Source organism: Pelobates fuscus, chromosome 10, assembly GCF_036172605.1.
Source record: "Pelobates fuscus isolate aPelFus1 chromosome 10, aPelFus1.pri, whole genome shotgun sequence".
NCBI lineage: Eukaryota > Metazoa > Chordata > Amphibia > Anura > Pelobatidae > Pelobates > Pelobates fuscus.
In genome coordinates this window covers 106,899,872-106,916,022 of record NC_086326.1, presented here as the reverse complement: position 1 = coordinate 106,916,022, position 16,151 = coordinate 106,899,872, and the positions used below count along the sequence as shown (strand labels likewise).

At 41.8% G+C, this 16,151-nt stretch overlaps 1 protein-coding gene across 1 annotated transcript in view; it reads right to left on the bottom strand.

The window, feature by feature from the left end:
- LOC134575482 (uncharacterized) overlaps positions 1-16,151 on the bottom strand; it is a 43,163-nt gene extending 27,012 nt beyond the window's left edge. The window contains exons 1-2 of the mRNA XM_063434791.1: positions 16,074-16,151; positions 8,275-8,354 (exon numbers count right to left, since the gene is read on the bottom strand). Coding sequence (XP_063290861.1) covers positions 8,275-8,319 — 45 coding nt within the window. The 5' untranslated portion in view covers positions 8,320-8,354; positions 16,074-16,151. The remainder of the gene's footprint in view (positions 1-8,274; positions 8,355-16,073) is intronic.

Sequence of the window (16,151 nt, the reverse complement as noted above, 5' to 3'; positions counted from 1 at the left end):
AAGACTCAGGGGGATACACTTTAGTTTTTTTTTTTTTTTTGCTTTTTTTTATCCCCCCACCTCAGCTCCTGTACCCCTCTCTCAGCCCCATGTCCACCCACCACAGCCCCCATAACATCCCCACTACAGTTCGTCTCCCCCAATTATAACCCATAACACCAACACCACAGCCCCTTTCCCAAATTGTAGCCATCAACCTACTTCAGCCCCTATCCCCCCCCCCCCCCCCCACACTACATTTCCTAACCCCCAAATTACAGCTCATACCCCCCACTACAGCCCTGTCTCCTTAATCAGTCCCTGTCTACTGGCTTTAGAAGTGTAAAGTTTGAGTATGGGTGGACTTAAATGAAAAACATTTTTGCATGTATGTGAGTGTGTCAGTGAATGTGTCTGTGAGTAAGTGTGTGAGTGTGTGTGTGACTGTCAGCAAATGTGTGTGTGTGTGTCAAATCATTGAGGGTGTGTGTCTATCAAGGAGAGTATGTCAATGTATATGTATCTGAGAGTGTGTGTCTATCAGTAAGTGTGCATCTGTCAGTGAATGTGTGTGTTAGACACACAGTCATTGGCACACACTTTGTTTAAAGGTCAGTGTGTGTATCTGTGAGGGCATGTGTCTGACAGTCAAACTGAGTTTTGGTCTAGGGAAGAGGTGCAGCCTTGACAGGAAGGGATGGAGCACATTTAGATTAGGAGGGTGCATGAATTTAGTAATGCCTATGGAAGCACAAAACCAAACTTCACCACTGGTAACCAATGCCTTATTTTCCTCATTAGAATTGTAGTACCCTGAATGTGGTAACAAACCCCTACTTTTTGAACATAATGAAGACACCAGGGGCCCTCCAAAAGTAAACCATTGATCTTAAATGTGACTCAAACCTGGACATTAAATTTAAATGGTTACTCCATGCACTATGACAACTTTAGTGTTTTGACGAGGTCATGGTGCCTAGAGATTGTATGTTCAGTGATTCACTTTGAAATGCTGTACATTCCATGTTTAAACCTTCTGCTACTGGTGGTGGAACTCAACTGATGGCAGCATCATTGGTATATCATTAGCCAGAATATAAATTTGAATGCACAGTACCTAATTAATTGGTTGAACATGGTCAGGTCACACTCTCAGCCAATGAGTGAGTGTCAGGATCAGCACCTGGCTGGATGTCTTAAATCATGCTTCAGTGGAGAACCAGCGCCCTGCCGAACCAGGTAAGCAAACCATTGTAAAACAGTATGACCCATTACTAGGAAATGGTGCCAGAATACATCTACCATCATAACCACTACATCAGGCTGTAGTGGCTTTGATGGTTGGAATAACCCTTTAATGAAAAGTTTCTCTTTAAATTTTATCAAAAGGTATGTAGAAAAGAGAAATATTGTCAACTTAAGATTGCAGCAAGAATCTTCTCCCTCTTTAGAAGCATGTACTTATGTGAACAGATGCTTTCCAGAATTAAACAGTACAAGTAAAAAAATTAGGATTAAAAATACTGATTGTCACTTAGAGAATTGCCTCCAATAAGCTACTAGAAATTGTTCCTAAAATTGAGTTATTCGCAAAAAAAACCCAACTAATTTGTCAGTGTTCCCATTAACTGAATCTCTCATTCATTTCATTGTAAGGAGTTGTCTATTTGTGTACCAAACTTTCAAAGTTGACTGATTTAGCAACTGTTTGATATAATGAAGAAGTAAAACATCCACATCACCAATGACATCTCCTTTCCAAAGTTTAATTTTTCATTACGGGACAATTAGAAAGAAGTTTCATAAATAAAATGTAAAATTGTCATTTTGCTAAGAAAATAAAATTTTCAAATAATGTAAAATACTAAAATGAATACAATTACAAGTTAGCATAGACTTAAGTTGGTTTAATTGTATCAAACCAAAAATTGGAAATAATTGATAACCAACATGATTTCCTACTTACGATTTTAGCGCTTGCAGACCTATACAAATATGGGGAAGTCATTATAGGTGGTGACACTAACTTCCTGATTGACAGTAACACAGACTCCTCATCCGCAGCTGATATCTCAGCGACATCCTTAAAACAAAGAGCGGCTTTAACGTCTCGGATATGCGCTACCCTGACCTCCCACCAGCTGGTAGACCCCTGGCGCATTCAACATCCCACAGAGGTCGATTACACCTGCCACACAGCTGCGCACAACAGCTATTCCCACATAGATAGATTTCTAGTCCCAGCCACTTACCTGCCTAATATAGAAGAAACTACCATTGGACTAATCTCGTGGTCTGACCACGCGCCCATTACGATGAGCTTAAGCGCACCCTTCCCCAGCAAAGGAACTGGCTCCTGGAGGCTGAATGAGCCACTTTTAGCAGAACCCAATATTATGAAACAAATAAATGTAGATCTCACTAACTACTTTCAAGAAAAAAACTACTAAAGAGTCCTCCGTAGACCAAATCTGGTTAGCGCACAAGGCATGCATCCGAGGCAGTTTTATAAAGCAGGCAAGCCGCACTAAAAAGCTAAGAGCTGTGGAATACAATTCCCTTATATCAGACATCGCTCAATTAACACATTCTAACAAAAACATCCCTAACCCCACGACACACACACACACAACTCCTACAGTTACAATCCAGACTGAGAGCTTTAGAGTTGGCAAAAATGACATATGCTCTCCGTAGAGTAAAGCACAACTTTTTTTGCCAGTGGGAACAGGGCGGGCGCAAAACTGGCAGCGCAGCTTAAACATAGAATTGCGGCCTCCAGAATAGCCTATCTGGAAGATGGGGAGGGGAAGCGCATAATAGATCCGCAGGGTATAGTATCTAAATTTGCAAACTACTATGGAGACTTATAAAACCTTGCGAATAACCCAACCGTAACTACCCCGACCCCACAAACCATAAGTGACTTCCTAGGGGATTTAGAACTACCCGGACTAACTAACGATGCCAGAGAATTCCTACAAAGCCCATTCACTCTAGAGGAACTGACCGACACCATATCCCACCTCCCAGCTCATAAATCACCGGGCCCAGACGGTCTCCCCAACGCTTACTATCAAACCTTCGCCTCTATCATCTCACCACAACTCTTAGAGGTCCTGAACACGAGTGCTAAGAGAGGCACTCTACCGGAGGAGATGTTATTAGCCCATATCTCAACCCTTCTGAAACCAGGGAAACCCCCGACACAATGTACGAATTTTAGACCTATCTCCTTACTCAATAGCGATGCCAAAATCTACGCAAAACTCCTTAGCAATAGACTGTCACTGCTCCTCCACAAACTTATAAATAATGACCAATCAGGCTTCGTGAAAGGACGTCAGGGCTCAGGCAACATCAGGAAAATTCTTAACATAATGGCCACCCTACATAAACAAGGATCGGAGGGCCTGTTCTTGGCGCTAGACGCCGAGAAGGCCTTCGATCGACTAAATTGGACATACATGACCGAAGTGCTGAAAAAATTTAATTTTCCTGGAAGCGTAATAACAAGCATTATGGCCCTGTATAGTGCTCCAGCAGCTAGGGTGTCACACAACAGATTTTTATCCCAACCATTCACAATCACAAATGGTACCAGGCAGGGGTGCCCGCTCTCACCACTTCTCTACATATTAGCACTAGAACCCCTGGCACACAAAATCCGTGGACACCCTGACATTCATGGTATAGATATACACAGTAGAACATATAGCCTAGCACTTTTTGCTGATGATATTTTCATAACCCTCTCTAAACCACAACAATCCTTGCCTCCCCTAATGGCCCTACTGCAAAGATTTGGGGAAATCTCCCACTATCGCTTAAACCAAGATAAAACCCAAGCGCTACCCATAGGTATACCAAAACTAACTGTAGACTCCCTACGCGATGCTTTCCACTTCGATTCTATTACGTATTTAGGGGTAGAAATAACGTCATCAATAAGCACAACACTTACACTCAACTACAATTCCCTCGTCTTAGTACGTAAAACTGAAATGAATAAATGGAAACATGTCATGCTCTCATGGATGGGGAAAATCAATGCATACAAAATGATGATCCTCCCCCGCATCCTGTATTTTTTCAGAATGTTACCCTTAAAACTCCCCAACCAATACTGTAAAGACCTACAGAAACTCTGTAATACATTCATCTGGGCGGGTAAAAAACCCAGAGTGCCAATACGGCTCCTACAACTCACACCTCGACTGGGAGGGGTGGGCCTACCAAATATTGGACAGTACTATAGAGCTGCAGCACTATCTAATGGAGTTCTCCTCCATGCTCAGCCCAACCTCTTACAGTGGACGGACATGGAGAAAGCGCAAAGTCCAGACCTACCAATTATAGACTATATGTGGACACCACGACAACTTAGGAAACAAAAGCCCACACTCTTCCCGACTACATCTCACACCGTAGAAATATGGGACAAGTTCTTTTCCAGCATAGGCCACCAAGACAAGTTCCACCCAAGAGCACCCATCTCGACCGTTAAAGCAGTGTCACAAGACATCCCATTATTACTCTGGTCCGCAGCAGGGATCACCCACATATCTCAGCTGATGAGGAACAGAGAAATAATCCCCTTCCCCGAACTACAGACCCAACGGCAGTTACCAAACCGGGCCATCTTTTCATACGTGCAACTGAAGAGCATCCTCTCAGCATATACACCACGCTGCTCCCCTACACCCGACCCCAAATTGGTTGCCCCTACCATACTCCTAGACAGGTGTTGGTCCACACCGACAAAACCAAAAACACTGGCACTATGCTATAAAGTATGGCAAGAGATTACCCCCACAGTACCCCTATCCTACAAGGCCCAATGGGAGGCAGACTGTAATGAGACATTAACGAATGATGACTGGTTACGTGCTTTGAATGGGCTCTCTAATTGGACCCACATATCGAAGCGCACAGGAAACTTATGTACCGTTGGTACATGACCCCCCCAGTGTCTACAATGAATATTCTCCAGCACCTCACCTACCTGTTGGAGATGTAGCAATGCCCTAGGTACGCTAAAACATATTTGGTTGTCCTGCGAGGATATCCGACCCCTATGGACCCAAACTCGCACCATATTAGACAAACTGAACATCCCAGACTTTCCCTTGACCCCCACTGTGTGCCTACTATTACTGCTACCTGCGCAGTTAAGCTCAGGTGAAAGACAGATTACAGTATTAACATTAATGGCGGTAAGAAGCCTCCTGGCACAAGGTTGAAAATCTTGCAATTGCCCATCCATGACGCAACTACTTGATAAGCTGGATCAATTTTACACCTATGAAAAGTTATCCCTAATTACAGCACGATCCAAACAACAATTTGAAACCACATGGCAAGTGTGGGAGACTGAGTACCGAACCACTCATAAGACTTAAAGCTCACAGACCAACCCCTAAAGAGCCACAATTCCTCATAAACCACGCCACGCACTCCAGGACAGCGCAGACCCCACTCAACCACCTGCCTTAGGCCACACTCATTGACTCCCACTATACAACCCTCTCCATAATACCCTGACTATTCCCAGTTTTGGCCCCCAATTGAAGTATAACTCGAATTTTTTAGTGGGGCCCTAATCGGATCAATGGGACGTCTATTCTGAGGTCCTCCCATACAGAACAGAGTAGCATGCAGATTGGGATTTGACAGGCACCGCAACTAGCTGATTATAAGACATGGAACTATGTTTGCTGATGTCTGTTAGATGCCTTATGTACAGCCACGTTCATTATGATACATTGTACCCGCTATCAAAAGTGATGTTTCCCACGTTTATCAAAGTATTCTGTTAATACCTATGTGAAACATGTAAACATTGTTACCCCCTCTTCCCTTCTGTACCCCTCTACCCTGCAAAAAACAATAAAAACTAATTTTTTTTTTTTTTTTTTATTCTTTATTTTTGCAGTGCTTATAATGGTTACAGGCTTGCATATGGTACCCCAACGGCAATCCATACGTTGATTACTAGACATTAGTTACAGTGGGTAGTAGATAGACAATGCACTTTTTTTGATATTACATGAAAGATAACATTCGATTTATAACAGTAGCTTGAGATTTACGTAGTGTCCTCGCTTTAAGGTCTAGACGTGGACCTGGTTCTGCTTGACTATGCATAACTACGCGGGAGACATGCTAAGTGAGAGGCATACATTTTATACACAGTAACTGTTGGTCTAAGCGGTCATGACATGCAGTAAAAATTACATTAAGTTTGCCATTACACGTAGTCGACAATCTAAGATGCCTCAGTGGTTTATCTGTAGATATGAGTATGTTAGGCTAGATATACCAGCTATCACAGTGCGCTTAAACGTTATGCTCATATTTGGGTGCTTGGTAGAAGTGCTTAGGTCGTATTGCTTAGCGGCAGGCTCAGGGAGCCATGGCCTCCACCCTGCGGTTTACACTAGTGAGAGATGTGGGTCTGGTCTGGTGTCCCCCATATAGGCTTGCCGTGTGTGCGGTGAGTGTGTGCGGATGTTTGTGGTCTGCTAGGTAGGTAGGTGGCTTTGCTCCTTTCATTTGTATGCGTGTATCAGTTGCATGCTATGTGTACGAAACCTGTCGGTTATTGGTGAGTCGCTCAGCTAATTCACATGTATACCCAACATTCTGAATCAATTGCTTTAACGTGTGTCCGGGGCAGTTCTACTGTTTCAGGGTACAAGTATCACAGTTCGCTATGAGGGTGGCCCTGTGCATGGCTGGAGCAAAAGCAAGATTGTCATTAGTGGATATTTAGTCCTATTTACTGTGGCTGTCTGCGCCAGTGTGCAGCAGAGACTCAGTCCCTCTTATGCTCTGTGTCGGAATCCAGCTCAGGGGGTGATGTGAGGGCTGGGGGCAGCGTCTAAGCAGTTTCCCCCCCCCAGAGCCCGGGCTGTTTGGTAGGCCTGCACCTCTTGGCCTTGTAGCTGGGTCCTCAGGCAGGAGGTCGCAGTTTTCTTTCTCGGTCCCTGCGTTTTGTCGCCGCCAGCGGTGTTGAGTCTTCAACGTTAGTGGCCGGTGCTCCGGGATTGCGTCCCCGGTGGCCTTCAGCCCGGAAGGGCCTTGTAAGTAGGGGTCCCGGTTGTTCTCTGTCCCCTGTTCAATCAATGGGATAGTATAAGTAGTGCTGGTGATGTCAGGAGCCTGTTCCAGTGGCTGTTATCTGCCCCTGCTCTGCTGTGTCGCCTCTGATCCTCACTACCTAGTGCACAAGGCAGTCAGTCGGCCGCCATCTTAGGGCGCCGTATCCAGGCCGCGATTCTCCGCAGGATGGGGAAGTGTGGGGAAGTGTAGCAGTGGTTTGCCATGGGGACCGGGATGACCCCCACCGGTCCAAGGGGGGGGGGGGGGGGGGGGGGCAGCGGAGCGCCGACCGGAGAACTGGGAGAGCGGCCGTCTCACCCCAGCTCAAGCCTTCCTAGGCCGCAGACCTCAATCAGGTTACTTTGAATCCGGATCGGAACTTGAGGGGTATCCCCGTGTTCAGCGTCAGCTAGTGAGTACTGTGGGTCCAAATTTATGGCTGTAGCTGTGATCGGATCGCTGTTAGCACCGATATTCCGATTCTGGTGCAGGAGATCAGACGACATGCGTCTGATCCGGTCGGCGGTCAGGCCCCGCCCCCCCCTAAAAACTAAATTTGAAAAAAAAATTGGAAATAATTATTTAGATAAAAAGGATTAGGTGGAAACATTTCTTATAAAATGTGTCCACTCTGCAGAGCACTGTTTAGCTGAAAGTGCTGGCCAAAACCTGGTCGTCTTAGATGGTTTGACATTAAAGGGACACTGTAGGCACCCAGACCACTTCAGCTCATTGATGTGGTCTGGGTGCTGTGACCCTTTTGCACTTAGTGCTGCAATGTTAAACGTTGCAGTTCCAGCTCTAAGTCTGCCCTCTGTCGCTGTCTAACAGATAGCCACTAGAGGGCTTCCGGAATCCAAAAGGACTTTTGGTCTGTTATCTAACGCTGGATGTCCTCACGGACCGATGGTATCAGATTTTCCCCATAGGAAAGCATTGGATAATGCTTTCCTATGGGGAGGTCTAATACGCAGGTAGCCCCCCCCCCCACCCCCCCCCCCTGTTGGCTGATGTCGGCAGGACATTGGCGCTGGATTCAGGAAAGTGGCTGAAGAGGTTTTAACACCTTCAGCCCCGCGGGAGGGGGGTGCGCGAGGGTGTGAGGCACTCCAAGAGCCTATAGTGCGAGGAAAACACATGGCCCCAATAAAAGTAAAGCCTGACAAATGAAAAGAACAGATACAATCTAACCTTTTTCTCTGGAGCATTATCCAAGCTTTTCTTTCTCTTTCCCATTTCTGCTCTTTAAAAATAATTTGAAAAGAAGTTACCTGCAAAACAAGATTATAGGAATCAACATTACTGAAACATCAAGCAAATCATGCAAACAGCGGTACTTTTGCGTCACCCTTATTTTTAGGAGGAGGTGGCAAACAAACTGTACATTTTCCAGTAAGCGCTATGCCAACACCCTGATTTCCCTCAGCGTTATGAATTTTACTATAATTAACCAACCCATGCTCCACCTGTCTTTATATCATGTTACTTCAGCTGCCTGTAATCTTAAAGGAGCACTAAAGCATTAGGAATACAAACAGGTATTTTTATCCCAGTATGGCCTAAATTATTTTTCAGAGGCAGTAAAAGTCTTAAACATTTTTTAAATAATAATTACAGGACAAGAGCGACTATAAAAATAAAACATTATTTGAGATAAGGGTTTGATCAACGTGGCACCTATTTAACTTGCAAAATATCAAGACCTAAAAAACAACGTCAAAGTTGTTAACTGCAATAATGTAAATGATAAGACTAACTGATCACTTGCCACTTTTCAAATGTTATGTATGCCATTTTTGCTTAGATTCAGTGTATTTTTAGCAATGTAAAAACTGCCTTTTCTCTGCTTTGTTAGTTTAACCCCTTAAGGACCAAACTTCTGGAATAAAAGGGAATCATGACATGTCACACGTCATGTGTCCTTAAGGGGTTAAAAAAAAATCCTGGCTCCTAACATTTTTAGCTGGCTTCTAGATTCCAAGCAAATTTGTCAGGCCCAGCTCTAACTGATTCAATAACCTCACTTATACATCTGTTCGTACCATCAAAAACTTTGGAAAAATAGCAGGATATTAAATCAACTTTGATAAATCTAGTTTCATGCCCCTGAATCTGTCAGCTGCCGAACGCATGACCTACCACTGAAATTGGAGATTGCATTATATGGAATAACAAGATGCACTGCAATGCAAGAAAATTACTGCATAGACCAAAGAGGAGTGGAAGACTGGGATTAAAAAATATGATTATTACTACGTGTCTCAACTGACCCAAATTGTGGTATGACATTCCCCAATAGGGATAAAGAGATGGGTAGATCTGGAGTCTACCTTGATAGGTTTACAGCGCTATGGAATTTGCTGGCTCTATCTAAATAATAAAACGTTTAGATCTCCCACAATTTTATATGGCTGGGATAATTTCAGAGATCCATGCTGAGAACCCAATGCCCCTGCCAGCTTGAACTCCATCAGAATATGGGATAAGGTTAGGGGCTGATTTACCCTCTCGGGGGTTTCCTAACTCCCATTGCTTCCTACCTGTGAAACTGAGACTTCCCCCAGGATGAGTCCAAGAAATTTTGGACAGCTAAAAGAAGTAGGGATACCACGTATCTGTTGTCTATAGAAAGGAAACTCATCTCTATATTTAGCAGAACTCTCTGAGAGGGTCCATTTGAATCCCATGGATTTATTTTGTTTTATTCAAGTTGGAGATTTTGCAGCTGAATAAATGGTCAAAAAGACAGCAAAAAAATGACTTTTTTTCATTGTGACAGAGAACGTGTTCAGAAAGGTTTTATATCCTCCATTTATAGTTATATATGCTCAAATTCCCAAATATGGGTTGAAGCCAACATTGGTGAAGTCCTAGAGGGAGAGGTGTGGGAGGACATATGGGACACTGCAGATTCCATCTCTTTCTCAGTTATTATACAGGAACAAATGCATAAAATCTTACTCACGTGGTACACAACTCCTGTCAAACTTAGAAAATGGAAAACCTCAAATTAAACATGGTGGAGGGAATGTGAGCAGAGAGGGACTTACATTCACATGTGGTGGCATTGCTCTAAAATAACCCTATTCTGGCACCAAATTAACAAATGTGTTAACAAATGTATTGCAAAGGTTATTTGACATAGACCCATGGTCATACCTGCTGTCCCAACCCAAAGAGGGGTTACCAAGACAAGCACAAATACCATATAATAAAATAACTCTGGCCACCAGACGATTAATAGCAACCAATTGGCTTAAACAGGATATACTCACTCTCAGAGTACTTATTGAAGACAACAGAATTATGAATCAACTCACTGCTATGGTGCAGGCTACCCTTTCCTAATATTGCAAAACATGGTACATGTGGGACAAATATGAAAACCTGGTTTCATATAAGGTGATAAAGTTAGTGACTGACCAGACCACCATGGCACCTCCATTTGCAGTCCCCTCCTTTCTCTCTATTTTGATTGTTTTTTTTTTTAGTACTTTTACTCCTGTTAAAGTGCTGGGAGTCCAGCTACTCAAAAGGATAGCATAGATGTTATATATATATATATATATATGTAAAAAATATCAAAAAATTACCGGCACTCGTGGGTTTCTTTAATCCAATTTATTATAGGTAAGTACTGTTAGGTCGACGTTTCAGCTCCCGGTCGGAGCTTTCATCAGGACACCAAAGGCATATATCATGACAAGAAACAAGCATATATAGGACATATACAACCTATCAACCAATAGACAATCACCTTATCAGCTGTTCTCTACTCACCCTGATGTTCGGCGTGTACACCGCGCTACTGCGCATGTCTGTCATCGGCATGAACTTCCGCGTCATGTGATCGGGAGGTCGGGTTTGTATTCAGGGCGCGTCACAGTATCTTAGCAACCGCTGATACATTCAGCTTAGGTTGCTACTGTGTTTCCAGCCACCGTCAGGAGAACATCTCCCATCTGAAATCCAGCCAACCTCTCGATGACATCGGGTTCTAATAATCCGATAGTTAGTGCTTGCCGAAAGTCTTGATGAACAGGAAAACTGTCAAATCATATACATTTACAATCTAAATATAATAGGTTACCTTATGGAAATCCGCAGGAAAATTCAACAGTGTGAAAATGAACAGGCAATACTATTAAATTCACAGGAAGGAGTGAAAATGCAACTTAAGCTCAATGAGGAATTATTGAAGTATAAAAATCAGCTCATAAAGTTTAAAAGACAAAAAATGGAACAGGTAAAGCAAGACTACACTGAGCATTCTGTGTATAGATGGCTATCAGGGGAACATAGAAATCGCCCAAGAAGATAGCGGATTGTCAAACCTAACATCAGGACAATCGACGTTATATCAGGTGAATCGGCATCTGAAAATAAGGGTACACAACCTAATGAGCCAGCTATTTTTTTAGACACAGAAGAACATCAGGAGGCTGTACTCCCACAGAGAATCTCGACAAGAAGCAAGGGCGAAAGAGACCAGCCACAAGACGGGGGCAGAAAGGACGGGTTCACTGGACCCAAGGGGAAACCGCCGATGCGGAAATAATTCCGGTCTTTAACCCCTTAAGGACCAAACTTCTGGAATAAAAGGGAATCATGACATGTCACACATGTCATGTGTCCTTAAGGGGTTAATCTGTCGGACAGACCTCTTAATCATCAGGAATTGGACATCTTAAATAAAGGATTATCTTTTATACCAACTAAAGCTCCAAACCACTTCCAATGGAATGTGGAATTATTTAAATTTGGCCGTACCTTGAGACTAAAAGATTATTTTCATAAGAATCAGAAAACCACAAGTGACCAGAGCTCTGAACCAAGAAATTTTTTTTTCGGAAATCTAACCAGTTTGATCCTCCAACAAATCAATCTACGATCAAAACTTTCCTATCTACCATTATGAATGAGACGAAGGATATACTAAAGGAACACAAACCACAATATTGGAATTTTACAAAATAACAACACAAACTAGTACGTCGTCTATCATCAGACCCTACGATTGTAATTCGCCCTGCAGATAAGGGAGGGGGTATGCGGAAGAAATCTATAAACAATTGTCTGTGCAAGCAACTTATCAAACTTTAGACAAAGATCCAACCAGTGCTATCGCCCAGAAGATTGAAGAGGTTCTACTATTTGGATTGAGAGCGGGGTACATCGAGATGGAACTTTTTGAATATCTACAGAAAAAAGCTCCACGTACGCCGATATTGTACACGCTGTCTAAAATCCACAAAAATCCAACTGCCCCTCCAGGCAGACCTATTGTGTCTGCAATAGACGGCATTCTAGAACCCATAGCTAAGCATCTTGACCATCTATTTAAACTACCGGTCACTGCTATACCCACGTGTATTAAGGATACTAATAGCTTGATTACTGATCTCAAACAAATTGAAGAATTTGATGGGCTATTAATAACCATGGACGTTAACAGCCTGTATACGGTGATTCCGCATGAGGAGGGCATCGAAGCTATGAGGCAACTATTGTCGACTTCTATACACTATCATGGCCCTCCCATTGAGTATACTTTGGAACTACTATCATTGGCATTACACAACAATTACTTTAGGTTCGAGAAACAATGGTACCTACAGGTGTCTGGTATATCTATGGGGGCAGCGATGGCCCCCATGTACGCCAATACATATATGTTCGATTTTGAACAAAAGTATATACTAACACACTATCAGGAGCAAATAGTTCGGTATTATCGTTTTATTGATGATATTCTAATCCTCTGGAGAGGCACACATGATGAAGCGAATACATTCGTGGAATATATCAATAAGTTGTCTACACCAATAAAAGTGACCTCACGAATTGATCACAAAAATGTCCAATTCCTTGATCTAGAATTATCAATCATCAATCAGAAGTTAGAGTTCAAACTCTACACCAAACCGACTGATCGTAACACTATTTTACATTTCGACAGTTTTCACCCACAACATCTAAAAAAATCTTTGCCACTCTCTCAGTTCCTAAGGGTTTACAGAAATAATTCCCAGGAAGAACAACGGGAGGAACAATTGAGGATGATGTACTCAAAATTCATGAAGAGGGGATATAGGCGCCCGGTACTGGAAAAAAGCTTTGAGACAAGCGAGAGAACAACATCAGGAAGGAAATAACCCCCAACAAGAACCAACTAATCGAATAGTTTTCCCAATGAAACTACACTCTGCAAGTAAAGAAATCACTGAATCTGTCATTCGAAACTGGAACATCCTGCGACAAGATCCGACACTTCCAAAAGAACTGACAATGAAGCCAATGTTTTGCTATAAGAGGAATAAGAACTTAAGAGACTTATTGGTTAAAACAGATCCTACCCATTGTTATAATCCCTCTACAAAAGGGAATGTTAATAATGGTTGTGTCAGATGTTTAGGGTGTGTAACCTGTGGGCATATAATCCCCTCCAAGACCCTGTCCCATCCTCATACTGGTAAAATCTATAAAATTGCCCACAGGATACACTGTTGCACAGAATTTGTGATATATAAACTCACATGTCCTTGTGGACTGAGTTATATAGGAAAGACAGAGACAGCACTGTGCGAGAGAATTAGGGGCCACAGATCAAGTATCCGACTCGCCTATCGTGATGGCAGGTCGGACAAACCTGTGGCCCGACATTTCTTGGAAAAACAACATCCACTCTCGGCCCTACGCTGTGTGGCATTTGACCATATGCCTGTGGCAGCCAGAGGTGGGGATAGAGGGAGATTCCTCCTACAAAGAGAAACCTATTGGATAATGGAACTTGACACCATTTCCCCAAAAGGCTTAAATGAAAAATGTTCTTTCATCTCTTTTTTATAATTAATCCTCTACTTTTGGTTCTAATATTATCCTCCTATTTTTGATATATATGTCCTCTCTCTCTCTCACTCCAGGAATGACCTGTGGAAATAGTCTCCTAATAAATATTATTTTTTTTTTAGAAAAATTAGAGAATATTCTCAATCTTATAAAAAAGTAAATGCACCCAAAAATGTTCATAACTATAACTGTGGACACTCACCTAAAATTATCTACAGATCTTAATCTTGAGTATTTGGAACATGTATTTCTTGTTGCATACCTTTCCCTTTCCTACCTGTCTGTCCTAGTAGGGCAGAATTATAAGCCTATGGCACATATAGTATATTTATACACGTATTTGCACGTTTTTATGTCCCATATACCTGTCTTCTTTAAATATCACTATTGATTAATAAGGGAATATCCCTTTATTACGTATTACTTATGTAAATATTCACTGTATATAACCTAGGATCACTATGTTACACCTGTAATTATTGACCATACATTATTTAGGATCACTATATCACATAGGCAACTTTAATATTTTGGCATATGTATTTATATACAATGCTGACATAATTATACACACATATTTTCACTTTTGTATATATATATTCACATAGTGGTTCTCACAGATTTTTTCATTTTTTTGTTTACACCTTTATGTCATCACCATCTTTATGATTATTACTAATTATTGTTTATGGTAGATGCTCTATATTATATAGACAGGAGATGTATGTAACCTATTATATTTAGATTGTAAATGTATATGATTTGACAGTTTTCCTGTTCATCAAGACTTTCGGCAAGCACTAACTATCGGATTATTAGAACCCGATGTCATCGAGAGGTTGGCTGGATTTCAGATGGGAGATGTTCTCCTGACGGTGGCTGGAAACACAGTAGCAACCTAAGCTGAATGTATCAGCGGTTGCTAAGATACTGTGACGCGCCCTGAATACAAACCCGACCTCCCGATCACATGACGCGGAAGTTCATGCTGATGACAGACATGCGCAGTAGCGCCGTGTGCACGCCGAACATCAGGGTGAATAGAGAACAGCTGATAAGGTGAGTGTCTATTGGTTGATAGGTTGTATATGTCCTATATATGCTTGTTTCTTGTCATGATATATGCCTTTGGTGTCCTGATGAAAGCTCCGACCGGGAGCTGAAACGTCGACCTAGCAGTACTTACCTATAATAAATTGGATTAAAGAAACCCAAGAGTGCCGGTAATTTTTTGATATTTTATACATTTGGAACTGGGCACCTGGTATTATTTGTATATATATAAATAAATAAATAAAAAAGAAGAGTTGGTGGGCTCAGGCCACAGATAAACCCAACAGATAGCAGAACCCTAAGTGTTTTGACAGTATGTTCAGATTCATTGTTTTTCTTTACATTTTTATTGTTAACACAAAAATAGACAGGGTGGATTGAAAGCTTATGTATACAGTATATTTTTTGCCATGTAATGTGCATGTGTTACCTGTCTTCTAAACAAAGAGAGGAGGGAAAATACGTTGTTTTATCTAAAAGTTCAATATTCTCAAAATAAAAATGGTGAATACCAAAAATGATATTACGATATTAAAAAAAAAAAACAACAATACAATCAATACAGACTGAATAAAAAGAATACTGCTTAGTGTTCACATATTTTAACATAAAGAACAAAATACAGGGGGAATAAATTAACAAAAGATAAAGCGAATAGGGGGAAAAAGGGAAGCAAACTCTAAACAAACATCAACACTTTAATCTATTTACATTATTTTTTTATCAAACTTGTGTGACCATTACAGAAACCAGTTTAGACATCCAGGAGATCATAATTTATGTTTATGACAAAGATTTTAAAACATTTAGGAACCATGTTTGTTTACCCAGTAGAAGAGCTGCAAACCTGAATATAAAACAATATACTGTAATTACAACGAGAATCAAATAAATCAAAACAAATCGAATTGAGGTGGGGAGGGAGAAGGGGGGTAATACAAGTTTCGCTAACTGGGGGAAACTTTCTAAAAAGCCGCCAACAATAGCGGAAGTGACGTCACACTACGAGTACGTGTTTTAAAATAAATAAATTCAACCCAAGAAGTCACAAAACAAGCAAAACATTAACTTCAATATTTCATCGGTACCTCTCACAACAGTAGCTCAATCCCCGGTGATAGTGCCCGTTATAACCTGACAAGAGCCGCCATGATTGTTGCTGGATG